Source organism: Rhinolophus sinicus, linkage group LG03 (genome assembly GCF_036562045.2).
Source record: "Rhinolophus sinicus isolate RSC01 linkage group LG03, ASM3656204v1, whole genome shotgun sequence".
Taxonomy (NCBI): domain Eukaryota; kingdom Metazoa; phylum Chordata; class Mammalia; order Chiroptera; family Rhinolophidae; genus Rhinolophus; species Rhinolophus sinicus.
The window spans coordinates 178685885-178713111 of NC_133753.1; the positions used below are offsets into that span (position 1 = coordinate 178685885).

The 27227-nt window shown below is 42.2% G+C and overlaps 1 protein-coding gene across 5 annotated transcripts in view; it reads right to left on the bottom strand.

The window, feature by feature from the left end:
* PDZD2 (PDZ domain containing 2) overlaps nucleotides 1-27227 on the bottom strand; it is a 331805-nt gene that overhangs the window by 87965 nt on the left and 216613 nt on the right. For 4 of the 5 annotated variants that reach the window (XM_019737274.2, XM_019737273.2, XM_019737275.2 and 1 more), the window contains one exon: nucleotides 1421-1922. In XM_019737274.2, the coding sequence (XP_019592833.2) occupies nucleotides 1421-1922 (502 nt within the window). Of the gene's footprint in view, nucleotides 1-1420; nucleotides 1923-27227 lie in introns of those variants that run through there. The other variant, XM_019737277.2, reaches the window with a different exon arrangement.

A 27227-nucleotide genomic window follows, 5' to 3' on the forward strand; every position in this document is an offset into this window, starting at 1 on the left:
CAGTGAGACGTTTTAGAGGCAGCGGGCACCCCACGCAGTGAGTGGTACTGCTTTTACTATATTTTAAATTGAGTTATTCGGTATGATTTGGTAGATTATTTTTTGGGTCTGGGAACGCTCAAAAGATTTCCCAAATAAATTAATGGTAATTGCTTCTTTGCTTTATGCCATTTAGGCTTATAAAAGTTTTCATAGGAATGTTCTATTTTTGGATAACGGAGGAAAACCTGTATTTTTATTGGCCTTAATTTTTTTTTGGGGGGTGAACATTATAATCTTTTTGTTACCCTTAATCCTTTTTTGGGGGGCATAAACTTGGTAGAAAATCATTGATAGAGACATTTATTTTTTTCTTCTGATTTGTTTCCACATTCCATCTACAAATGTGCCTCCTCTGTGTAAGGCTTTATGAAGATCATCTACCTAGCTCCTCAAATGAAGGAACACGGTCCCTTAAGAGAGGAGTTATTTTGATTCTTCTCAACCCATTATACAGATTGGCTGCAAATATAGAAATATGCATGAAATAGCCTTACTAGAAATTACGTTCACCTCACAGGGCACCACTTCCCAGCATGCAAAGCTAAATTTGATCCTTCTGTGCCCGTTTTCCACCTTTCCAACTTTCTCTTTCATCCCTAGATGGCATCTCCTCAGTCAGAGAAAACACCAAACAGGAACCACTTAGGAAGTTGCTGCTTCCTTAGGAATCCATAGGAGTACCTGCCAAGAGGATTCTGGGAATGAATATGCTAACCCTGAAGAAACATAACTTAATGAGAGAGTGTTGGTTATAATGGAGGAGACAGTTTGAGGCTGGAAGAGTGCCCATCACCAATGAGAATACATACCACATCTGCTTTGCCTTTAGGTAGTAAGACCAGCCCTGACCATCACAGCTGGATATCATAGTCTCAGAGATTTCTGTGAAGTTTCTAAACTTCGCCAGAATTCAGCGATTTCATGTGATCACATTATCCCATGAAAATGTCACTGGTTTTAAAATGTTAAAAATAAAAGCAGATGCTTCCCTGCATGTCGGACATCCTTCCTGTGTAATACTGAGGCTTGGATGTTTATGCTATCAACTGCCACCAGGAATTCTTGGCTTTGCCATGGCAATTCCACTGGTGACAGCAGTGATAAATAATGATGCAGTTCAAGTACTTTATCTGGGCCTCATATGACTCAAATTACACCACAGAAGGCTTGAATTTTCCACTTAGGCTCACTCGACTAGTTCTTTATTTAAGTAGGATAAAATGACTTGGATTTTTGGGTTGTGATTGTTAATGTCTTCTGATAATTTACCTTAATAAATTTGTTGGATTCTAAGTGTGAGGTCACCTTAGATGTATTTTTTAAACCTTAAAAGCAACTTCTTTTAAAATTCCGGTTCTATAATCAAACGAAAGCTTACCCGTGCTAGGCAGTCACTTGATTGGAAGTCCGTCTTCCCAGATTTTGAGAAGCGGCGTTTATCATTGTTTGTAGGCAGAGGAGCATCTGTCTTTGGCACTCTATGCTCTGTCCCTCTGTCCACTTCTGACTTGTCTAGATGGGACCCAGCCACCTCCTTGACAGAATCTGGGCCATTTTCTAGCTCGAAGGCATGACCATTTCCAAGTTCAGGGTCTGGGCCATTGTCCAGCTCAGAGATGGGTTCATTGTCCAACTCATAGCCAGTGCTGATCTTGGATTCTTCAGTGGCCTTGTGGGCAGAAGGCCTGGAAATGACCCCAAACTTTCTTGTTCTTTTCCCCTTTTTCACAGTTCGGTCACCCAGCTCCAAGGTAGGTGTGTCTCCCGGTTCAGAGCTGTTGCTACTGTTGCCATTATAAGGAGAATGGACTTTGTGCTTGAAGCGACGCAGCATGATCAGGTAGATAAAGCCGCCATTCCAGCACTGCTCAGCCAGGTAACTGCAACAAACAGACAGGAGCAATGAAAACCCTCAAAACATCCCTCTTGAACAATACCGCGGGTTGGTGCATTCAATGGCCCACATAGGACCCATGTGATTAAAAACTTGGTCAACAAATTGAGGTACTGAGCTTCCTAAAGAGGCTCAGCACTCTACTTTTTTAATCTCTAGAATTGTTGATGCGAAAAATAACCTGAAAACAAACCAGAAAAAAACTCAATGAACGAGCAATTACTAATGAAAGTACCCGAGATAGGTAGTCAGAGAAGGAGTTTTCTATTAACAGAGCCAATCCCAACATATCATTAAAAAAAACAAAAAACGCTCCACTCCACAATTTCTTGCATCAGCATGACGCTAGCCTCCCATTCATACAGTTCTGATGGAATAACACTACAAGTCCCCCAGGGTAATGAATGGATAAAATAGTGTGGGGGAAATGTAAAGTTCTGCTTTTAGCATCAAGAAATCAACGGCACAAGAACAGGAACCTCAGGCTCATGGCAGTTAAAGTGAACAAAAGCTTCTGAGTGGGGGTGGAGGGATGTTGGCTGGCAATAAGCGCGGGCACGCGTGTGCTGCACTAAATGAGTACTAGGTTAATTTCTTGGTAATGGTTCTGGCTTGGGTTGTGCACAGCACACATGGAGTGTCATTTCTAGTCTAGGCATCACATTAAGAGGAACACTGAAAAAGTGGAAAAGACACAGCCTTAGGGTGACCAGGACAAAGAAGGAGGCTGGGGACTAAGGCAGGCAGGCATAGTGAGAGGAAAGAGGGATGCCAAGCTTGAAGAAGGCCAGGGTTAGGCTCAGTTGTTTTCTATATATTTCAGGGCTGCTAAACACTTAGAAGCAGGAAATAATATAAATTCATAATGCATGTGCAGCTCGGCACAAAATAATATACCAGGTTTTAAAGGATAATGAGAAAATAGCACATCAAATGAGATACGTAATTAGCAGTGATCATGATCAGACCAGATCACTCAAGCTTTAGCAAAGAAAACACTCACTCAAAAGTCAGGAAACCAGGCTGGGCTGGACCCTCCCCTCGTGCCACCCAAGATAAGAAAGCACAAACTCCAGATGAACCCAGGGAAATGCCTTCACCACTGGAATCTTGCCACATTCTACACATCACCGGTTCCCAAGCAAAGAATGTCAACAACCAAATCCTTAACGGGTCAGACCTGCTTCCGGTCTTCATGCACCCAACGAAGAGAAGGGTTTCATCTTCAATAAGGGAAAAACAGAGAACTTTCCCAAGTATACCAAGCTAGCTGCTGCTCTCTGTCCAGGCTGAGAGATGGGGCAGTCAGTGTGTGGGAAGAGAGCCAGGTCGTAAGGGGAGTTGACCAGCTGTGTTTGAAATGTACTAAGTTTTGGGGTAAAGGTATATATTCCTCATACCAAATGGTCAGGGTAATGCAATGAGAGTGACAATCTAACTGAAGAAGACAGTAACTCTGAATTTTCCATGGAGTAAAGTGAACAAGACAGAAGGGTCTTCAAACATCAACCAAATCTAATAAAAACTCTCTTTGATCCTGGGCTATAAATCATGGTAATGAACTTACACATAAAATCTAGGTAGATCAAAGATATCATACAAGACTCAGGGTGTTCTGTGACTTACAGTGAGACGAAGATATAAAGATCAGTCCACTGGAATCTAGAAAATGAAAATTAAACCTGGTTTTCTTTTTCTTTTTTTTTTTTTTAAAGATTTTATTGGGAAAGGGGAACAGGACTTTATTGGGGAACAGTGTGTACTTCCAGGCCTTTTTTCCAACTCAAATTGTTGTCCTTTCAATCTTAGTTGTGGAGGGTGCCGTTAAGCTTCAAGTTGTTGTCCTTTCAGTCTTAGTTGTGGAGGGCGCAGCTCAGCTCCAGGTCCAGTTGCCTTGTTAGTTGCAGGGAGCGCTGCCCACCATCCCTTGCGGGAGTCGAGGAATCGAACTGGCAACCTTGTGATTGAGAGGACGCACTCCAACCAACTGAGCCATCCGGGAGCTCAGTGGCAGCTTAGCTCAAGGTGCTGTGTTCCATTTTAGTTGCAGGGGGCGGAGCCCACCATCCCTTGCGGGACTCGAGGAGTTGAACCGGCAACCTTGTGGTTGAGAGCCCACTGGCCCATGTGGGAATCGAACTGGCAGCCTTCGGAGTTAGGAGCATGGAGCTCTAACGGCCTGAGCCACCGGGCCAGCCCTAAACCTGGTTTTCAACCTAATTTTTCTATAATGTTTAGATTTTATTTCCTTCAATTGTTGGGTTTTTTTTTTTTGTCCATACTAGATAACAGTGGTTAGCCAGGTTGTAAGGGTTTCTTTGAGCAAACCACTGCTATGAATACAATGCATATACTCATACATTATGAAAAAACAGTGTGGGGTAGTAAAAACAGGACCAGGTGAGACGTAGACACCCAAAGTTCTGGCTTTGGTGCAACCATGTGAAACAATGGTAATTTTCCCAAATTTCCATCAACTGATGAATTTATAGACAAAATGTGGTATATCCATGCAATGGAATATTATTTGGCAATAAAAAGGAAGAAGTATATGCAACAACTTAGGTGAAGTTTGAAAACATTATGCTCAGTGAAAGATGGCATGCCACCTTAGGCATGTATAATTCCATTTACAGGACAGGCCCAGACTAGGCAAATCATAGAGATGGAAAGTGGATTAGAGATTGCCAGGAACTAGGGGGAGGGGAGAAGTGGGACGGAGTGCTATTAGATACAGGGTGTTTTTTGGGGAGGGAGGGGAGTTGATGGAAATGTTCTTGAATTAGATAGCGATGATGATTGTACAACACAGTGAATATGCCTACTTTAAAATGGTGAATTTCATATTATGTGAATTATGTCTCAATTTAAAAATAGCAAATAGGGTGTGGCCGATTAACTCAGTTGGTTAAAGTGTGGTGCTCATAACACCATGGTCGCCAGTTAGATCCCCGCATGGGTCTCTGTGAGCTATGCCCTCCTTTAAAAAAGAAAAAAAGCAAATAAAACAATCCTGGCCATGTTTGGAGTTCATTTTTTGAGTGGGTAATCCCTAACAACTCTTTTCTGAAGAAGAAACCAAGGCTCAGAAGTACTGATTCACTTGCCCAGGTTCACATAAGTGCTACGTGGGAGACCCAGGTCTGTCTGATTCCCAAGCTCATGCTCTCTATTCACTGTGCAATTCTGCTTCTTCAACTGTTATCTTCTCAGTGCTGCAGTCTACTCGTTTGTAAAAGGAGGTGTTAACATGGGTCAGCTCTAAGCTGCTTTCAACATTCGAGTAACTGCGGATGCTACTTTCCTGGAAGAGTTCATGGGATTGGAAGAGCAAACCATCCCAACAACACCGATCCAGTGCCAAGGGCGAAACATAACCCTGGGAAAATAGAAACATTCCTTTTATGCCCAAGTTGTCTTAGGCCTCTGGGACATTTTCCAATAACCCCAAAAAGATTTCACCTGGAGGGGCAATTCCTTTAAAATTTCTTTTGGGACTCTATCTTTTGTATTAAAACTCTGAACAACCCAAAGGATTGTACACAGAGACCTTCTTTTCAGTACCATAAAGGCTGGCCCATGGTTTCAGAATATAAGATCCTGAATATCTTTTCCATCTCTAGTCTCATGGAAGCTCCAAGAACCTTGGAAGGTTCCATGACCAAGAGTATTTTATTCCTTCAGCAGAGTCCACATTCAGCAAAATTACAAAGCCAGAGGAGTTTATCTTTAGTTCGGCACCATCTCCCTGTCCTCTCCTGGCTTCCTAGCAATAAATAAAACTCTGACACCTTCAGGGAACTGTATGACAGGTTATTTTATTCCTTCCTGGACAGAGAATTTTCTAATGTCATCTGAAAGACAAAGCGTAATGAATGAATTATGGACACTGTAGCAAGTTGGTGAGAGACTTTTAGGCAAAGGGTAATTTTCTTACAGTTCTTTGAATTACCTTAAATTAAATGCCCCCCACATTCCCTATCCATTTGTACTGAAATAACTTTCCTCACTTTTCCAGGACTTTCAGGGCTAATTCATACTTCCAACCCCCTTTTTCTGTTCAGTAGGAATCTTACCCACCCTTAGAATCTGTAAAGTTCAAAGCCAATATTTGAGAAAGAAGAAGTAGAATACAATCACATGACAGAAAAATCGCATTAACAACAGGTAAAATTAGCCTTTTAGAAGCTTTTCTACAATATGATTATTCTTTGATTTCTTCCAAAAATTTGAACCTGTCCTCTGATAAGTAAAATTATTAATTCAATCAAAATGTACTTGATTTTGACCATTCCAAGATGGCCTTAAGATAAACGAGGAAAGACCAGCCTATCGACAAATGAGGTTCCGAATTCTAGCTTAGAGTCCTCCCTTTGAAATGTGTGTGATTCTTCATTTCACTTGGCCTTTGCAGGCATCTGTTCTAAATAGATCCCTTCCTCCTTCCCTTCCCTCAAAAAGGGCTTTACTCAAAGAAAGCTTTGAGTACCTCCTCTGTTTCTTAATGTTCTGTCATAATCCTGGAGTCTGGGCTCTCCGGGGCGGGAGGCCTGAAAAGGGATTGTCAGGTGAGGTTGGGTGCCTGGAAAAGCTGAAGCCTGGAGAGGCAGGAAATAAGACAGGGGCAAAGCCAGGAAGGTGTAGGAAAGCCAAAGGTACGCATTATTTATCCATGCCCTGATTTCACCAAAACAGGGCTTAAGGCAACTGTATTCAAGTTTGATATCCTAGATTGTTTTGCCAAAGCCCTTGGGAGCAATTTCCAGGTGCCTCTGAAAATCATCTTGGGCATTCAGCTATTGATTACTGATGCCTGGCACACAGTGTGACCCCACAGGATGCTGTCAAGTGAACAATGGGTGTATAGCTGCGGGTAACTGAAAGTAACTTGGATCACCACCATTGGTCACTGGCCTGGTCTACAACATCATGAAAACACTGCATAATTCAGAGAACGCCTAACAGAATTCTGTAACTCAGACTTTTTATCAACGCAGATATCCTTACTTCATCTGAGTATGTCAGGTTCCCACTAGACACCAGGAGAATGAACACCGACTGTAAGAAGATGTTTATACACCAATTATTACTGCAGAGTCTGAATTTCATGGAACGGGACCAGCTGCTAATAGCCATCCTAACATACACACAGGGCAAATGGAGATCAATTTTTCTTGCCTGTGATTTTTCTCTTGCCTAAGAAGTGATGGGAGTCTGAAAAGCTGTTTGTGGTCCTTTGAAAACCTGCTAAACCTAATTAATCCAGAGGGCTGTCTGAGGTTGTGAAAATGTTGGTTCCCAGAGAACAATGGGTTGAGAGGAAGTGTTAAATATATACAGATAATTTTCCAGTGAAGTCTTGGCTGGGAAACAGAGGAAGGCAAGTATGTACAGCTCCATAAGAGGGGATGAGAAGATGGTAATCATTACTTCCTGGAGTCATTTAGTAACCAGGTTCCCCAAGGGCAAGCTCTCTCAGGTGCTGTTGCCTCCCAGCTACACTGAATTTTGGCCATACTTCTCCCAGATTCCACAACCCTCCACAGAAAGAACCAAACTTCCTTTGGGGGACTCTGAAAGTGCAAGTTTTTGGCTGAAAATGGTGCTGATGAGAGTGAATGATATCCTTGGTGTGCTTATAAGGCCTTTTCTGAAAATCAATCCATCCACTTCCTTGCTTGTATAGTGAGGGAGCAAGTTAGCCCTGATTAGATGAAGGAAGATGGGGCTCAGGCACCAACGAGGCTTTGAAAATAGATGACCAGAGTCAAGGCTTAGAGCAGAAATAACTAAAACACTGTATTCCAACTGCTGCTTGCAGGAGGGCAACTGATGAGGCCAATTTTTACTACTTCTCACCTCCTCTATTCTGCATGAATGGCTGGAATTGAACTCTTTCCTCCTCCCTCTTATTCTGAGTCCAGAGTAGAGAATATAAATAAATCAATTTGTTCTCTTTATTATAAAATCTGTATTTATTATTTTTTATCATAAAATTGGGATGGGGGAACACACGTTGAGAGTAAAGAATAAGGGTAAATATTTATTTGAGGATTCCCCCCCAACCTGTGATGCAATATTAACCATTCAAACCCAACCCAAATCATCAGCTACCAAAACCTGTTACCACCACCACACAGTTAGCAGTGAAATTTAAATCCGATCCATCTATACACCAGGAGAGAGGTCCATATTGCCCTTAGGGAGATGGGGCTTGGGAAAGTAGTGCAAATATACTAATTCTTTGGCTACTGTTATTTCTATGAATAATAAACTGTCTTTTTATCTCTGATCCAGGAGTCTCATGGATTCTGCTGGCATTCATGAAACTGGCAGGCTAATTTATCAGCTTACTAGTAGAGTGAAATCACCGTTCTTGACATAAGCAAGACAATGCACAGAACAACTCAGTTTATAATTGGTCTTGTTCCCCTACACCAAACATATTAAAGGAGCTTAATGATATATTATTCTTGACACTGGTCACTTGGAAATAAAAATCAATATGCATCTTAAATCAAACAAATACTCAAAATAAATCTTTAAGGCAGAATCAAACACAGGTGGAATTATACTAAGAGGAGTGAGAAAGAAGGTGGATACTCTACCCTTGGATTCCACAAACACTGATTAAATTGAGGGTGTCAGCCTCGAAGGCAGCAGCTACATTTGTGTACACCAGCATTAAGTGTGCACTCTTCTGGGGTTGTGGGGCTGGATGAAAAAGGTGACGAGATTAAGAAGTACAAATTAGTAGTTACAAAATAATCACGGGGATGTAAAATATAGCATAGGAAATATAGTTAATAATACTGTAATGTATAATACCGGGTAGGTACTAGACTAATTATGGGAATTCACTTCATAAATTACATAAATGTCTAACTGCCAGGCTGTACACCTGAAACTAATATAATATTGAATGTCAACTATAATTGGAAAATAAAAAATATTATATAATTCAAAAACAGTTTAGACCCTTCTGTCCTTTCCCTGCTTAGATTCCATCTCCTGTAACCATTGGCTGTAATATCTGTGCTGAAGCAGAGCTGGCTCTCTTTCTGTTTCTTGAGAAGAGCTTCTGATGTAAATGGGTGGGGGTAGGGTGAGGGGACACTGCAGAAAAACAACAGATGAAAAATAACTAAATCATATGGTCAATGAGCAAAATTATTTTGATTTCCATGCAATGAGGTATCATTGATTTTCATATTTCTTAAAAGTTCACATCTCAAACTAACAAGATTAATTTAAATTCACTACTCTCACAGCAAAGAATCCCTACACTAGGATGCACTATGCACTTTGAACTCCAGTAAGCACAACAGGAAGGAAATAGAAGTGTGGCCCTTTCTATCACACAGCAATATCTTTACTTGAAGTTTCACTTTTCCTCAAAAGTTTTCACGCACCTTATTTCTGCATGAATCAATAAAAGCTTTTTTAAAGCACCCATACACCTTTTGGAAATAGGAATTCAGAAGCTAAATTAAGTACAAATGCCGGGTCAATGATGAAAACTGACCTTATAAAACATACTGCAGAGATTACTGGCCTTCAAAAGAGAATCTCTAGGCGCCTATTTGCAAATTATTGCATTTCTTTATTAGATTACAGTGAGCGAATCAGGGTTTTTAAATAACTATATGAGACCAAACTGCAGTCTATCCCGAATCAAATTAGAGCTGCAGCCACACAAATTTGCTAACTCATCCTGATGATGTTGGTCACATTTTCCCTGGGGAACAAAGGAAGTGCTGGAAAAGTGAGATTCCACTCTATGTGACTAGTCCATCTATCTCATCAGGGAATTGATGAGCATCAGACAGTGTCCATGGGAACTCATTCCGCTTTTTTACTTATGACACAATGTTATTTTTTTGATTATAAAATTACTACTTGCTTATTACAAATTCATTCATTCATTCATTCATTCATTCATTCATTCATTCATCTATTCAACAAATAGTTGTTGAATACCTACTATATGCCAAACACTATTTTAGGCATCTGGGGGTGCAGCAGTGAACAAAACCATTTCTGTCTTTGTGGAACTTACAACCTAGCAAGGGGAGACAGACAATAACCAACAGACCTATTAAAATAAGCATCCAACTATACAGTGTGTTAATAGGTGAGACGTGCTATGGAAAATAGAAAATCTTAAACGGGATTTAAGAGGCTAGAGCATGCCAGGAGTTGGAAGAGTCAGGTTGGAATTTTTAAATGATGTGGCTAAGGTAGCCCCATTGGGAAGAATACATGGAACAGAGACTTGAAGATGAAAGAGTTGGCCATGCAGCTGCCTGGGAGAATGTTCCAGATGGAGGGAAGAGCCAGTGCAAAAGTGGTAAATTGGAAGCATGCCTGATGTACTTGAGGAATAGCAAGGAGGCCTTTGAGGCGGGAGTGAGCGAGGAGGAGAGTAACAGGAGATGAGGTGGGAGAGGTAACCTAAACCAACGTGTGCAAGGCCCTGCAGCCTACAGTACAGACTTTCGTGCAAAACGGGCAGCTGTTGAGTCTTGAGTAGAGGAGTAATGGGGTGTGCACTATGTTTTGAAATGATCTTTGTTTCTGTGTTGAGAAGAGACTGTGGTAGGGCACGGGTAGATGGAGGGAGACCATGGAGACGATCATCCTCGGAAATTCCAGGGAGAGATAAGGCGGCTCAGTGCAGAGCAGCAGTGGAGATGGTTAGGAAATAGTGCCCTGAATCGTGATCAATTCTGAAGGCAGAGTCAACGGCCTTTGCTTTGGGATCAGATACAAGGTGTGAAAGAAAAGGAAGTCAAGGACAGCGTGGAGGTGTTTGGTGTGAGCAACTGGAAGGATGGAATTGTCATGGTTAGGGCAGCCTTTTGGGGGTTGGGACTATTTGACTGATTCTGACTGCAGAGATCTATTCTGGAGGTAAGTTCTGGACATGTGAAGTTGGAGATGCCCGTGTGGGCAGCTAGATATCCGAATCTGGATGCTGGAGCAGGCTAACTGGTCTGGAGACAGAAATTTGAGAGGTGTCAGAACATTGATGGCATTTAATGCCTCCTGAAGATAAAGTCCTTTAGGTGAACCTTCTGGGCCCAAAGTTCTTGCTGCATCAAAAGCACATTCAAGGGCTGGCCCAGTGGCTCAGGCAGGTGGAGCTCTGAGCTCCTAACTCCGAAGGCTGCTGGTTCGATTCCCACACGGACCAGTGGGCTCTCAACCACAAGGTTGCCGGTTCGACTCCCACAAGGGATGGTGGGCTGTGCCCCCTGCAACTAGCAACAGCAACTGGACCTGGAGCTGAGCTGCGCCCTCCACAACTAAGACTGAAAGGACAGCAACTTGAAGCTGAACGTCACCCTCCACAACTAAGATTGAAAGGACAACAACTTGACTCGGAAAAAAGGCCTGGAAGTACACTGTTCCCCAATAAAGTCCTGTTCCCCTTCCCCAATAAAATCTTTAAAAAAAAAAAAAAAAAAAAGCAGCACGTTCAAGCGTTTTTCATGTACTTCCAATCTTTCCTCTAGAAAGGGTGCAATAATTTAGAATCCTACCAGTAGTGTCTTAGAAAACCATTTGTTCCTGAATATTGTCACTCTTTTTAATTTTGGCCAGTCTGACAGCCAAAAGCTACCTCATGTGATAGTTTACAAGTCAGTAGTGACCAGTGAGTCAAAAATTCTCAGCAGCCATTTGCCTACTTTAAAAATTGTTTATTTATGTCCTTTGTCAAGATTTCATCTTTTGTATCCTCAGAGACTAGCACAGTGGCTGGCACATAAGAAGCACCACAAAAAATGACCGAGCAATGAGAAGATCCCTTCCATTAAAAAGAAAAGGCTTCTTTTTTAAACAACTTTGTTGAGGCATATTTTACACACCATATATTCATCCATTTCAAATGTGTAATTCAATAACTTTTAGGAAATTTACCAAGTAGTGCAATCATCACCATAAATCAGTTTTAGAATACTTTCACCCCAATAAGATCGCTTGCGCCCATCTACAGTCCATTCCCATGCCAGCCACTACTTTCTGTCTGCATAGATTTGCCTTTTCTGGACATTTCATGTAAATGGAATCATACAACACATGGTCTCGCATGTCTTACTTCTTAAAAGCCACTTCTTTTTAGTCGGTCCTCGCTCACCAGGCCTAACTCCTGCATCTTCTCTGTCATTTACCCTCTACGAAATTGCGATTCGTGCAAACATGCTCTTTTCATGATATCTTTCTCATGTTCCTTCAGATCACACCCAATTATCCTGAGGAGATAGCCCTCATGGCCCTGCTAGCATGTCATCCATCCTTTCCCCTTACATTTTTCCAGTGAATACCCACCATTTCTCCCAGTTTAGGCTATGGGAGAAAGTTCTTTATCTCCAAAGTTCTTCACGTGACCACACTGGCCATTCTTACCCATTTGGTCTCCCAGATTCTTCCCATTATTCCTATATCATCTTAAACAAACTCTGCTTTGAAAGGAAATCTTTCCTCATTAACACTAACCAGGCAAAGTTCCAAACACCATGTTACGGTAACAGTGTATAATACGTATTGCAGTCTAATATATTCACGTCACTATACACTCATATCAACTGCATTTCGTTTTTTATTTTCTCCCTGTTATTTTTGTCCAGGACAGAACACCAGGGCCTATTGGGCCCAAAGTCTCTTCTGTACTTTGCCTGGATCAGTGCTAACGAAGCTTCCATTCCTCCCTTTCGTCTTTGCTATGACTTGCCTCTGAAGCTGAAGATAGGCTAGGTCTGCAAGCCAGAAAACCCAGGCCAGCCCACTCCCCCTTTGCCTGATGTCCCACTGTCCAACTCTGCTAGGCGCATTTCCTATGGCAATTCCTGTGCTTTCCCACATACGGTGCTGTCCTCGCCCTCACCTGTCAATGCTCAAGGACAACTACAGGCAGACTGTGTCCCAGAGATGACGTTCAATTTATTTTCTAACCTGAGGGCCACCAAACCCTGAAAAATGTGTCAAAAATGACCCAGGGACTGAGTTCCAGATTGCACCTGCCACAACCCCCGGTTCCTCCACAGTGAAAGCTGCTGGAAACTGTGAGTGACACACGCTCTCCCTTTCTGCCCCCACAGCCCCCAAAGCAGCCAAATCTGAGAGTTCACAGCAGCCAGTCATCCTCAAGCCCTCACACAGCACCACTCAAAAGACGGCCACCCACTTCCCCTTCCCTAGAGGTGATTCTAAAAGAAGGGAGACTCATGTGGCTCTATGTATCTCAGAACGCACATGACGCTACTCACACACTAATTCAAACATCGATGAAATGCCTGTACCCTCCAGTTCCCACCCCTTTCAAGTGGATCCAGCTCAGTCTTGAAACAATTTCCCGAGCTTCTTTCAATCCTTCCACAGTCTGTTCCATTGGCTTGGCCAGAGCCTGCACCCGCCTCACGCCAAGCCTGGTTTCACTTATGTCACAACGGCTTCCATCAAAATAGTATGCTTCTTTTCTGAATTTCTTTCACTGTTTTGAAGTCAGCAGAGAAAAGACACTTACGGAATTGCAAAATGACTACCTCCATCAATGTATTCTGGCTAATGTCAAACCCTGTTCTCCTGAATCTCTTCTACACAGTACACTTTTTGAATCTGATTTTGCTTTTTAAATCTGATTTTCCTTTTTCTTGTTCTTTCTTCTCAAAGGCTCTCTGGCAGGCATGGTTGGGCTGGACATGTCTCATAATCTATAAAGGTTCATGTAGAATGACTTTCTAACTTTTGCAACCTTCTTCTTCAAGCAAAGGGCGCTCCTTAGAAGTTGGATTTGTTGGGTATTTTCCCTATGGTTCATCCATCTGCCTGATCCTCTAGGACTCTTCTTGGTTTGGAGAACTTCAATTACAAGAAAGCCTAATCAACAGAACTCTAGCCTAGAAAAACAGATGAGCCAAGTCCTTACACAGGTGGATAGAACAAATTTTATACCTTGGCTTCTAATCAGTATACTCTTCATGGGTGTGTTGACCAGTTGAAATGGTGACATCATTGAGTATCTTTGTGAGCCCTGACTCTTACTTATGTCCAGACAAGGAAAATGCAGAGGCATTTATACTTATCTCCTGGGATTTTTAAAATAACTGCAAGTGAAACATTAAATAAACTGTAAATTATTGGACACATAAGCATAAATATTGATACGAAAATGCAAAGCTTGAATTTAATGGTGTGTTTATATTACAAGCTCCAAAAACTAACACGAGTTGTAATAGACAAGGGGGACTGGTACCAATATTAATTAAGTTGTAACTATATGCCATGTACTGAGCTAACTACACACACATCATCATCTCATTTTAATCTAGTAGAACAACCCCATTAAATAGTTACCTTATAATCCATCTTTTAGAAATGAGAAAACTAAGTCTCAGAGAGAATAACTTACCCAAGGTCATAGAGCTGCTATGGGTGGAGCTGGGATTCAAATTTCCGTCTGATTGCAAACAACCCAGGCAATGACCTTGAGACTCACTGTGGTAAAGTCCCATTCTATTGTTGTTTCTTATGACTGGGTTTGGATCAAGGAAACGGGTTGCAATTTCTAACAGCCAAGAGGCCTCTCCCCACATTAATATCATAAGGGATTCCACTTTAGTGGTATGTTAACGCTCAAAATATGTCCACACCCTTAAGAAAAGGGCCTTAGGGAAAACAAGAGGTATTTTCAGGCAGGCCCAAAGGCAGGTGAGTATTTGGGAGGGGTGAGGTGGTTCCTCAGGATGTGGGTAGTAGTGACCAACTGCCTCCTTTCATCTCTCAGCTATGAGCTTGATACAGTCCCCGAGAACTCTGGAAAAGGAGAGGCAATGTTGGCTCAGATTACCTAAAATCAGAGGACTAAGGAACCACCTAGCCCAAACAAAATGGCTAACACAAGATATACCCCTCCAATGCTGGCCTCTCCCCTCAGGTGCACTCTGGAGCTCAGACACCTCTCCTCCCTCCCTACACCTCCATGGTGCCCCGACTCCAGACCGGCGCTTCCTAAGCAGACTGGTGCACTGGATACCTCTCCCTCTACAGTGAACCACCCCCTCCTGACTGCAGGCAGTCTGACAACTTCTGGCTGTAAACAAGAGGTGTCTTAATATCATATTCACTGTTCCTGTGGATTCTTGTGGAAGAAAATGTGTTGTCATTAGTGATGGGCCAACAGAAATCAGATTAAGGGAGGGGCAGGAAAATCCCTGGCATGAAGTACCACTGAAGCGCCCCATTCAAGTAAGGACTTGCTGTCCAGCTGGTGGAGTGCGTTAGTTAGCTCGTGACCTCCAGCTATGAGCTTCATCAGAGCCCATCTCAGCTTTCAAATCAAGGGCACGGCTTCTGGAGCGATTCCTGGCCCACACGATCAAGACAGGGAGGTAGGTTGGCCATTTCCACCCAGTACGGGATGCTTCTGTTGAGCCAGCTTCTACCGAGAGGTCCCTGTTGGGTTGACCCACTTGATCAGGTCAGCAGTATGGTGTGCTGGCTCCCCCCACCCAATCCTGCTCCCTCCCTTTTCCTTTCACAGGTGTTACCCCGACAGATATTCTGTACTCTTTGCTCTAACTCAGCATCTGCTTCCTGGAGGACCCCACGTGAGAGAGAGCAATAGAATGAGAAATAACAAAATAGTTCCCAAAAGGAGATAGTGAGAAATAACACTAGCCGAAAAAGGCTTGTCAGAAATGAACAGGACTCAGCTAATCTGGGGATAGCAGCAGCCAGCAAAGCATTCCTGAGAAGTCAAGTTGGATGAATGGCATTCACAAAGATTTCCTTTACATCTGTTGGCTGGTAGCAAGAAAAACCGACAGCAAAGGGCTCCTTCAGATCGGGACTCTCGTCACTCAATACATAAACAGCTTCAGCAAAACTCAGCCCAATACCAATTACATCCAAACATATGTGGATGTAGTTGATCCTGGAGTAAGAGCACACTTGTTTCAGGTGTCAGCATTGCCACTTGGGCCCTCGGGCAGGACACTGAACGTCAGAGACTAATTCCTTAGTTCCATCTACCTATGGGGTTTTGGGGGAGGATTAAATGGGATCATGGACTAAGCTGGCTGGTTTGCAAGCTGGTTTCCGGCCTGGCACATAGTAAATGCCAATAAATGTTAGTTCCTCTCCCTTTTGGAAACTTGCTAGGTAATCACTGGTCAACCAGTTAAACTTGTCTGGAGCTCCTGTCCTGGATGAAATCCTAGGAAGGCGAACTCAGATCAGGGAGCCGATTCTGTGGTCAGAATGGGCCGAAGAGAACCACAGTTCAGTAGGAGAAAAGGAGTCCTGGAAAAACCAAGTTCACGGGGAACAGGCAGAGAGTCAGAAATGGATATGAAAACCAAAGATCTGAAAAGGTGGAGCAAATGTGCCTTAGACACAGAGCCTCGCTGGCCCCTTGAAGAAGAGAGGTATTTTGTGGGTCTCATGGACGTAAGTCATTGAGCTGAGAAGTATGGCGGTGTGTGTGTGTGTGTATGTGTGTGTGTGTGCGCGCGCGCGCATGCGTATGCATGCATGCAAACATGCGCAGGGAAAATCAGGCTAGTATAGACAGTCTGGCAATTGCAGGCCATATTCTCTGCTGGAGAGAGAGAGGAGACAGATGTCTTTCAAAACACGGACTGATGGTGGCCTCCTGTGTCATGTCCATGTCCATCTGGCCAGGGTCAGGTTCCCAGCTCCCAGAGCAACTACAAGCTTTCTGGCCTGACCTGAACTCTGAGGATGGTCCCAGAGGTCCTGGAATTGCCCCAGAACTCAGGGTGGAGTCTGGGAGGCTGCCCATCCCAACCACACCGCGACATGGGCTGACCCCTGAATATTCTGTAAAATATGTGGGCTGCTCCTACTAATACAAGCAACTGCCACAAATAAATCAAATGCACGTGTGTGCAGACACACGGTCTCTCCCAGCATCCACTCCTCTCTCACCTACCTTCCCTCTACTTATCACAAATATCTGGATGACGCCCCTTCCTATAGGTTCAGCTGCCTCCTTTACAAGTAGCCTCTTTCACTTTTCTGAGGCAAGAGTTTCAAAAGCCTCGTTGTTTTAATATTAAATGGTGCAACACATTACAATGCCATTAGTGATTCAACATTCTGATGTTTCTTAAATGTCTAGAGAGGGTAGCTGTAGACCCACGATTTTAATTCCAGGGGAAAACACTTCCAGCATGAACAGCCAGCTCCTCCGCTTTTGTGTGAGGTACACGCAGGTGTGGGCATTTGAGTCACAAGCATGTTTTAGAATATTAGGAACTCACTTCCTTACCAAGAATTCTCAACAGGAAATAGCTGGCAGACGGCACACACTAGACTTGGAACTCTCCTACTTAGAGCGAACGGAAAACATCCAAAAACAAAATCAGAGCCATGAGCTGCCTGGAAAAACAAACACCAAAAGTTATTTCTTGAACTGCACATCAGGAAGAGTGTGCTCTGGAAGAATCTGGAAATGGGGAGAAACAAAAGCATTGACCAGAGGACCTTCTCAAATCTGGGGAGAAAACACACAAGAGCTTTCCATTGTGGCACTGTTTCATGTAGACTCACAAACTCTTCTCACAGATAAAGGGGCACCTTAATTTGTTCTAGCTTCCCAAGCTGAAAAGCAAACTGCACCTATTTTTCACACAGATTGGAGCTGATGGCAGCAGTCCTGGGATAGGGGTCAGGACACCCAATTTGCCAGATACTTAAAGGGCTCGATCGATACAGGCTCCAGGAAAGACACAGGACATGTTGTCAAGAACAGAGCAACACTCAGTTACTAGGGGAGTTTTTTGCTCATTCACTGACACTGCATCCTGAGTTCTCTTCAGCAATTCCCTCCTAAAGAGACTTATTGCAGTGTCTTAAAATTATCTTGTAGGGCCTACTGAGAGCATCAAGACAAGATTTATTTATTTACCTTCACTGCCTAACTTCCTCAAAGGATTTACATATCCAAACCACCTGCTCTCAAAAGGGCCACCTCCTAGTACTTTGAGCAAAAACAGACATCCCAGATGCGTCTTAAGGCAAAGAAGATCTGTGGAAAATTTCAATACTGCTGTTTCTTGAAGAACTGCAGTGTTTTTTAAGTTATCAGGCACAAAGTTCGTAAGGTCCAATTTCATTAGAAAATGTGACTATACAAAAGAATGAAATATATAATGTGAATTTATAATCTATACATTTAAAAATGATACCAATTATATGAAGAGTGTTCCAACAGAAGCACAGGTTACTTCAGAAGCTTCTAAAAGAGGGACTAGCCTGCCATTGGCGTGTATGTGGATTGGCAAGGTTTTCCTCGGGAATTGTCGGGGTCAGAGGTCCAGCAGAAGTCAGCTAGGCAGGCAGGAGGTGGAAGCATGGGGTCTGGAGATGAGGGGAGAAGAGAGAGGGTCCAGGCAGAAGTCAAGACCATGCTTAAGGCCTTGTGCCAGGAACTTGACTATGAGTTTTACTTCAAACTGGAGATGGAGTAGTTGGATTCCTCTTGGTTGAATAACGTCCCCCCACCCCCCAAATTGATGTCTATCTGGCACTCAGAATGTGAGCTGGGCAGAGGGTCTTTGTAGACATAATTACTTAAGGATCCAGAAGAGATCATACGGGATTAGGGTGGACCCTAAATCCATTGAAAGTGTCCTTATAAGAGACAGAAACGAACATACAGAGACCCAGAGAAGAAGGCGACGTGAAGATGAATGTCGAGGTTGGAGTGATGCGTCTACCAGCCAAGAAATGCCAGGGAGTCCCTGCAATGACTAGAAGCTGAGAGAGGCACTGGACGTTTTCTCCCTCAGAGCCGCTGGAAGGAACCAGCGCTTGCCTGCACCTTGATTTCCGACTGCTAGCCATCAGAACCGTGAGAAAATCTGTTTCTGTTGTTTTAAGCCATCGGATTTGTGGTACTTTGTTACCGCAGCCCTAGGAAGGAACACAGCCTCCTTCCCTCCCTTTAGCTTTTCCAAGACTTTTTTTAACTCTTGAACTTCTTTCACAATAAGATGCATTCTTGTAAAACCTCCAAGACCTGCTTAAAATAATTTTGTATGTTTTGCATAGTTATAGAACAATGTAATTTTAAATAAATCTATTATATCGATATGCTATTAAAGTACTTAAAACCCTTTTCACAAAATCTTTAAAACTATCAAGACGAATTTCCCAATTTCGCAAGTGGTGCACACTGTTTCATTTACTTCCGATTAATCCATAAGAACAAAGATGATTTACTGAGTCACATTTAAATAATATGCATCATTTAAAATATTTAAAATACAGAGAAAAATTACCTATGTGATGCCTATAGCATCAAGAACAGAAAGAAAAAACAAAGCAACTCTGCTGTTTTCATTTCTTGGATGTTCAGAATTTTTGTATTTGAATTGTGGAAAATGTCCTGGTGTGTTTTTAAAAGTATGGTGTTTGGCATCTAGATGACAAGATGAGAGATTTCTAGCTGCAACTTGGAATCACTTCTCCTCAAACAATACATTGCGGGGGTGAAAACGTGGTCTTTACTCCAGTAAATAGCAGCTACCGTGGCTAGAACAAGAGCCAGCTGCTGTGTCTGGAGCTCCATCAGATGCACGTAACTTAAAGACCCGGAGACCATCTCGGGGACCATCATCACCATTAGGCTCTTCGTTAATTTCAATCACCAGTGTCCCCTGTGCTTGTCTCCAATGACTCAGTAAAGACACAGCACACAAAGATATTACCAAGCAGGGGTAATGATGTAGGGCCATACCATGGGCAAAACCACTGTTGGTGGCTGCGAGATGAACTGGGGAATCAGAGTCACGAGCACACCGACTGTTTTCCCATTGTTCAGTACCCACGTGGAGAGTCTCAAACCATTTTGAGGGAAAATGTTTAAACAATTAGTTTAGTTTCTGATTTTCAGTAATACATCTGAAGGTGACTCCATGACCACCTTTAATCAGGTGAAGTCCAGGAATGCCTTGGCCAGCTGTGGGTGCCTTCGCCGGCACAGCTCTGCGACGTGCGAACTCCTGCCCGAGGGGGGGACCTCGTGGAGCAGTGAGTGAGTGTCACACAGCTCGAACCACTGATTGATTTCCCCCGGGTCGGAGTCAACAGGCATTAATGGTGCTGTCCTGTCAGCCTCTCTCCTCACTAAATAAACTTCAGAGGATTTTTTAAAAAGCAAACAAATGCGATCAAGATGTCAATGTGTATTATCCATGTTTCACACAGGTTTCTAAAGGACCTTCAGCTTGGCAACAAACTCAGTTTCTTCTTTGTCCTTCCTCCTCTGGCATCTGACAGGTTATCAGAGCACATGTTTTAACTTGGCAGTAGCTCCTTCCTTTTCCTGTGGCACCAGAAATGGACCACCATCTTGTCAGCCAAGCATGGACAGACATGTTCCATAACAGAATGAAAGGCTTCTAAACAAATGCACAAACAAAATGAAACAGAAACAAACTCAGATACAGAACAAACTGATGGTTGCCAGCAGAGAGTGGAGTAGGGGAAGGGGTGGAAATGGGGAAGGGGATTCAGAAGTATATGATTCCAGTTATAAAACAAGTCATGGAGATGTAATGTACAGCATAGGGAATAGAGTTAATAACGTCATAATAACTATGTACAGTGACAATTACTAGACTTATTGTATAAATGTTGAATCATGCTCTTGTACACCCAAAACCAATATAATACTGTACGTCAATTATAATTAAAAATTAAAAAAAAATGACTTCAGTCATTTGAATTGCTCAGACCTCACCTAAAAGTTCTTGCGAAGGGAGGAATCCTCACTCGTGTCTTCTTTAAGACATGCCCACATTTCTAATGGGTATTTTCATCTAACGAGGTTATTTTCCCTTTCTTATACAATGATGTTTGGATTTGCTACTCACAGCCTTAGATGTAGGAGAGAGTGGGGGGAAAGGTCAAGTGCAGTGTTAGGCAAAGTGTATCAGTGGAGGGATAAAAGACCAATCAGAACTGCTGGGGTTACACATTGACAGGAAAGCTTAGTATCTCATTGCTATTATCAATACTACATTACTTTGGTGGAAGTCTTTATATCTTATGAAATTCATTATTAGTAGTCGTATCATCACTATCTGGCCACTATGAACTTGTGAGGTGGGTAACGAAGGTGTGATTGTCTCCAGCCTATAAGTGATAAAATTTAGGAAAGAAGATGAAGGAGCTTCACAGATCCCATCTGGACTCCTGGTCCAGAGATACTTCCCCCCTAACTCCCTGCATTGAGGGACAAGAAACGGTAAAGCTGCTGTTTTAGGAACCTGCTGAACTCTGACCAGAAGATCTTCCAGAATTCTCCCTGTGCTGCAGGACAGGTGTGATGTTCACTGGGGAATGGGCTGGGTGAGATCTAGCAGCTTGCTGGACACACAGTGCAGGATTTGGAGCCATGTTTTGGAGCCTGACAGACCTGGCTCCAAATCCAGGTTCCGTCACTTACTTGTTGTGTGACCTTAAAACAATTTTTTTTCTCTTTTGCCTGTTTCCTCACCTGAAGTGGGTTATTAAGAGAATTAAATGATATTTAGATGTAAAGTATGAGGTATACAATTGCAATACCTGAAAAGTGTTCATAGTGACTACATCCGAGCCTATTCGGCTCTCTATGGAGACAAGTCAACTATCTACATATAAAAATCCCCCCTGGTCAAAGGAAGGAATGAACACCCACATGATGAAGATGAAAATGCTGGGCAACTGGATACCACCCCAGGGCTCTGGCCCACATACTCAGGGAAAGTCGATTCCACTGCAGCCCCAGGAGAGGCTGTCTATCCCCCAAGTAAGCCAACCTTCTAACCTGGCATTCTAGAGCATCACCTGTGACTCTCCCCAATCCCAGAGCACGGGCTCAGCTAGAAAGAAGCCTGTTTCAAAGGAGAAAGAAGACAGGGAAAGTTTCCAGAAACATCTGTCTGCCAAAGTTGGGCTCCCTGCTCCACCTCTTCCCGACTCCTGGAGAGGTTGGTTCTCTCTGGAAGTTCCACAGAGTGTACCTTGGGCATCCTCCAGTGCCCAGCCCCGGGCTGATCACGCTCAACTTGGCACTTGATAAAACTTTTAGAAACTGGTCCCTAGTGGTTTTCACGTGTACACCATGTCAATCAACAAGACCCTGCATACCTGAAAGTGGGTTCATGGCCCTTTGGCAACCTCTTGCCCCTGCCTCCCCCACGTACTCCCCCAGAGTGCAGTGTATATTCTCAGGCACACTGTAAGCCAACAGTTACCACACATTTAACAATAAAATTGAATCCTTTACCCTCTGCATTGAGCAGTAATGAGGAGTGGTTCAAAAATGCATTCAGAGTATCAAGCAGCCAATGATTTGAAAAACATAAGATAATTTTACAAAAGTACATTTAGACATGAAGCCACATTTTCTAAATGTGAATCACTGTGAGTGAGGGAAGGGGTTTAGAATCAGTAATAGCTACTAGAATTTACATGCATATTTGCCATGGTTCACACACGTTGGTAAGCACACTGAGAAAATTGTTTGATTTGTGTGTAAATTCTTACAGAAAACTCATACAGTGGAGCATGTTCGGTAAACTGTGAAAATCACTCCTTCATACCATCCCGAAAACCATTTCCATAACTTGCCTTTCAATTTTTATCTTTGGTATATTCCTTTCCATAAGTTAAGTATATCTTCTCCTTCATGACTTCCTGAATTTACAGTCTTAGGTGGGGGCTTCCCCACCCTAGAAAATATTCTATTTTCTTCTAATACTTTCACAGATTTCATTTTTATGTTTAACTCTTTAGCCCATCTGAAATTTATCTATGGATTTAAAGGCAGGACCTAACTCTATACTCTTCTCTAAAAAGTTTAACTAATTATTTCAGTAAAGTTCATTAAATAGACTGTCATTTATTCTCCAGTTTTGAAACGTATCCTTTTCATACACCAAATTTCCTGACACACATGGACCTATTTGGGATTCCCTACCCTGTTCCACTGGTCTATTTGTCAATGCCTGTACCACACTGTTTGAATTACTAAAGCTTTAATGTATAGTTTACTATGTGGTGTTCTTATTTTCCCCAAAATTTTGTAGCTATTTACTCATCTTTACCCCTTTCTGATGAACTTTAGTTCATCTATTCAGGTTCCAAATTCTTTTCAGATTTTGATGGAAATTGCATGTATTTATAGGTAGGAAAGGAAGATAACAGGACCTAGTATCCTTAAAGGACTGTCTGTAGAGCCCATGTGCTAGATATAAGAACTGTGGTTGTGATATGTAATCTGAACAACTGTACCTGAGGCGATGATACAATAAGTTACGATTGCCCCCATTAAAAAGCAAACAGCTAATTCACTTAGCCAGCCCTAGTGGTCAGCTTTGAATCTTTAGAGAAAAATCTCCACACTGTAATCAGCATCCCAAAAATTTTCAATAGAGGTTATAAAATCCAAGATTTTCTTTAAAAGTCATTTCTTACCAAATCATAAATCAAAGGTATACAGAGGAGAGGTTACGAATTTAGACATTCCCATCACATAATTATTTCAAGTCACTCTCTCCTTCATTCTAACCTGAATTTCAGAGTGTAGTGTTTATGATATAACTATAGATCTCTTGGCATAGCTATCTCAAAATTATTAGCATAGACATTTAGTGGAACAAGTCCAATTTTAAACTAAAAACAGTACTTTAAGCGAGAGTTTTAAATTCTGGCATCCTTGTTTATATAATAATTACAATTCAATAAAAAAGTCATAATATTAAAACAGTAATGAGTTCCTTTGAGATGTCTGACCAGATTATTCCTTAAAAAAAAAAAAAGGTTTAAACTTGTTTCAAAGTGTAATAAGAGATAGAAATAAGATCTATATTCAAAACAGACAAAAATCTAGAGCTAATGCTTGTGGGCAAAGAAAAGGAAAGCATACGTATTCTGTATAAATACTCTACTTTTCATATTTTTTTCATACTTCAGGAGATACGATTAGATACAAAGATAGCAACTTATCATGACTGAAGTGCAGATATCACATGCAAGAGCAACAATTTCTCTGTCCAATAGACTGAAAGCCTCTCTTTCATGAGATGTTACACAGACTTTCTGATGTAACAGCACATTCAAGGAGTGAATAGAAAAACCAACTACGGCACATTTACACAATGGAATGCTATGCAGCAAGGCAAAGGAATGGACTATTGATACATGTAGCAACAGGGAATGAATCTCAAATGCATTGTGCTAAATCAGGGGTGTCCAAACTTTTTTCAACGTTTTTCACCAAGGGCCATATGCGGTAAAATACACAAACAGCTGGGCAACTCACTCGAGGTGAAGTACGTATTGCCTCACCTGGTTTATTTAAGTAAAGTAAATATATTTTTGGAATTTGCTGCGAGCCAATTAACAATGGATTGCGGACAGCAGTTGGCCCGCGGGCCGCAGTTTGGACACCCCTGTGCTAAATGAAAGAAGCTAGACTTAAATGGCTACATACGATCTGATTCCATTTATAATACATTCTGAAAAGGCAAAATAATAGAACATACCAGTGGCTGCCAGAGCTGGGGTGAGGAGAGGGTTTGACTACAAGAGAGCACTTTTTAGGGTGATGAAATGGTTCTTTATCTTGAGTCTAGTGGTAATTCACATGACTTGTGTTTGTCAGAATTTACAGAAAGGTCTTTCTTTGGTTTCTTTCTTAATTTTGTACTTTAAGTATACTACATTTATTCCTTTCTTCTGAAATTGGGAAAAATTTATTATGCTAAAGAGTGTAAGCAAATTATGTCTCAATAATTTTATCATCATTATCATCATCATAACACAATTAAAAAATAACTCTTGCAAACTACACTCTCACTCTGTCTTCACATACCAACTTCCATCAATCGATAGCACGTCAGCTATTTATTTGCTTATGTAGGAATGATCCATTTAACGGAAGGAAAGTGTACAAAACTGAGTCTTCCTGGCTGGTTTGTGCTCTTCATTTTTCCAGCCACCTAGAACTCACCTTCTCAGTCCTTCCACCTCCATGTGGATGTTCTCTAAAGCAAATACAGTTAACTGTATTAAATGCTGGTGCCAGGATGGTTGTCTTAGGCTCCTGGATCAGAATTTGATCCCATGGGATGTTTTAAACCAGTCCCACATAGCTTTAGTCCAAACCTATGGGTTTTCACGGCCAGTCAACATACTTCCATGAGAACCAACTAAAGGCATGGCCATATTTGACTGCGGTAAGAAAAGTGCAGTGACCACATCAAAGCAGGTGCTAATCCTGTTCTGGATAATATTGCACGTAGAGAGTTTGATTTAGTTTAGGCATCAAAATTTAAAACTGGAAGTTCTGTCTTATGATGAGCAGCTGAAGAGACTAACGGTCCTTACCCTGGAGAAGATAATGACGGGGGGTGGGGACGATACATATAATGGTTTTATACACAAATATCTGAATGGCTATATGAAGAAAGGGGAAGACCATCCCAGGGTGACACAGGTTATAGGATTAGAATCAATGAGAAAAAGATAAGGTATGGAAGATATTTGGCTTCAAAAGACAAAATTTTTTCAAATACCAAGTGCTATTCCGTGATGAAAATGGCTGCCTTCTGAGGTAGGAAGGCCACTAGGGATGCTGTCCGCAGCGTTTCAGATTCTGTGGGAGGAGGGCTGAAAGGACTTGCATGAACAGAAATGACCAACAGTAAGCCAAGGACGCTGAACTTGGTGTCTACCAGCTATGCCACACCTGAGAAAGGATGGGGTTTCTGGGACAGGAACCGAAAGAGAAGGAAGGCAGGGAAAGAGAAAGGTGTGAACATATGGAAAGATGGTGGAGAAAGAGGAGACACACTTCAAGTCATTTTGCTTGTGTCGTGGGGAAAATGAATGCTGGCACGGCTCTCCAGCATCTGATCACTCTTTGGATCTGGGAGAAGCTCCCATTTTATGGGACGTGGGGAAGAAGAGACACTTATTCTCTGCTCCCACTCCCAGGTGCCAGTCTACCAGCACATGACTTAGATTTGGCCCACTGGAGGCTCTTGCCTGGCACTCTGGATCACGAGGAAATGATGTGAAGACACAGGGACAGATAAAGGCTAGTCACAGGAGTCTAATAACGGTGGTGGTGACGGTGGTGATGTCCTAAGGACACTGTTCCTGTGTCATGTGTTCTTGGCCACTTGGTTGTTGACCATTCTCTTGAGTCCAGGCCTTGATACTTCTATTGGCTCCTGTGAGCTACCCGATATTCTGCCACTGCATTTCTTCTCTGCTTACATGAGCCAGAATTGGTTTCTGTTGTTCGCAACCTCAAAACCCTGTTAGGATCACAGGGATTGGGAAAGGGAGGTTTTAAAAGCTATTTTACATTATCCTTATGTCATCACGAGGATGAAACTAAAAATTACACAGTTCCTCATATCAGTTGCATTTGGAGAACTTTTTTTAAGAATCAGATTCTCTGTTCTACTTATATTTCTAATTGCTGCCAAGATTCTGAAGTACTAAATCAGGCTGGGGGATGGCGGCAGTGGTGGTGGTGGTAGAAGCCAGCATATTTTTTTTGCCCTGAAATTTTCTAGGTAATTTTTTATTTTTATTAGTTTCAGGTGTACAAAACAATGTAATAGTTACATTTGCACTCCTCACAAAGTGATAACCCCCCTCTCCCAATCTATTACTCTTCTGACATTGTATAGACCTGTTACAATTCTATTGACTCTATTCCCCGTGCTGTACTCCATATCCCGTGTCCATATATATATAAAATTATAGTTGACATTCAATATTATTCAGCTTCAGGTGTATAGTGCAGTGGTCAGGCATTTCTAGGTAATTCTAATGCAGACTCTCAGCAGTCTGGCATTTGGGTTCCTAAGCAAATTGAAATGATTGAACCATTTAACACAATTTGTCTGTATTACCAAAGTCTTTTCAATCTCCTGTTTCAGACCAAATCTGACCAACCTACAAATGTCTACAGGGTGAACCTCACCTCTTGCTCTTCTCCTTGTTCGCACGTAGCTCCTTCCACAAAACCCACACAGCCCTGCCTCATAAAACCCACACAGTCCTGCCTCTACTGTGGACTCTCACCCTCTAGGAATGCACTTCCCATTCTCTCTGACTATGCAGGTCCTACTTAAGCATCAAGGTCCAATTTAAGAATGGCTTCTCCCATGAACTCTTTCCCATTCATTCCAACTTAGGATTTTTGCACAGAATCCTATGATCTCAGAGCTGGAAGGGCCTTCTAATAAACACATGC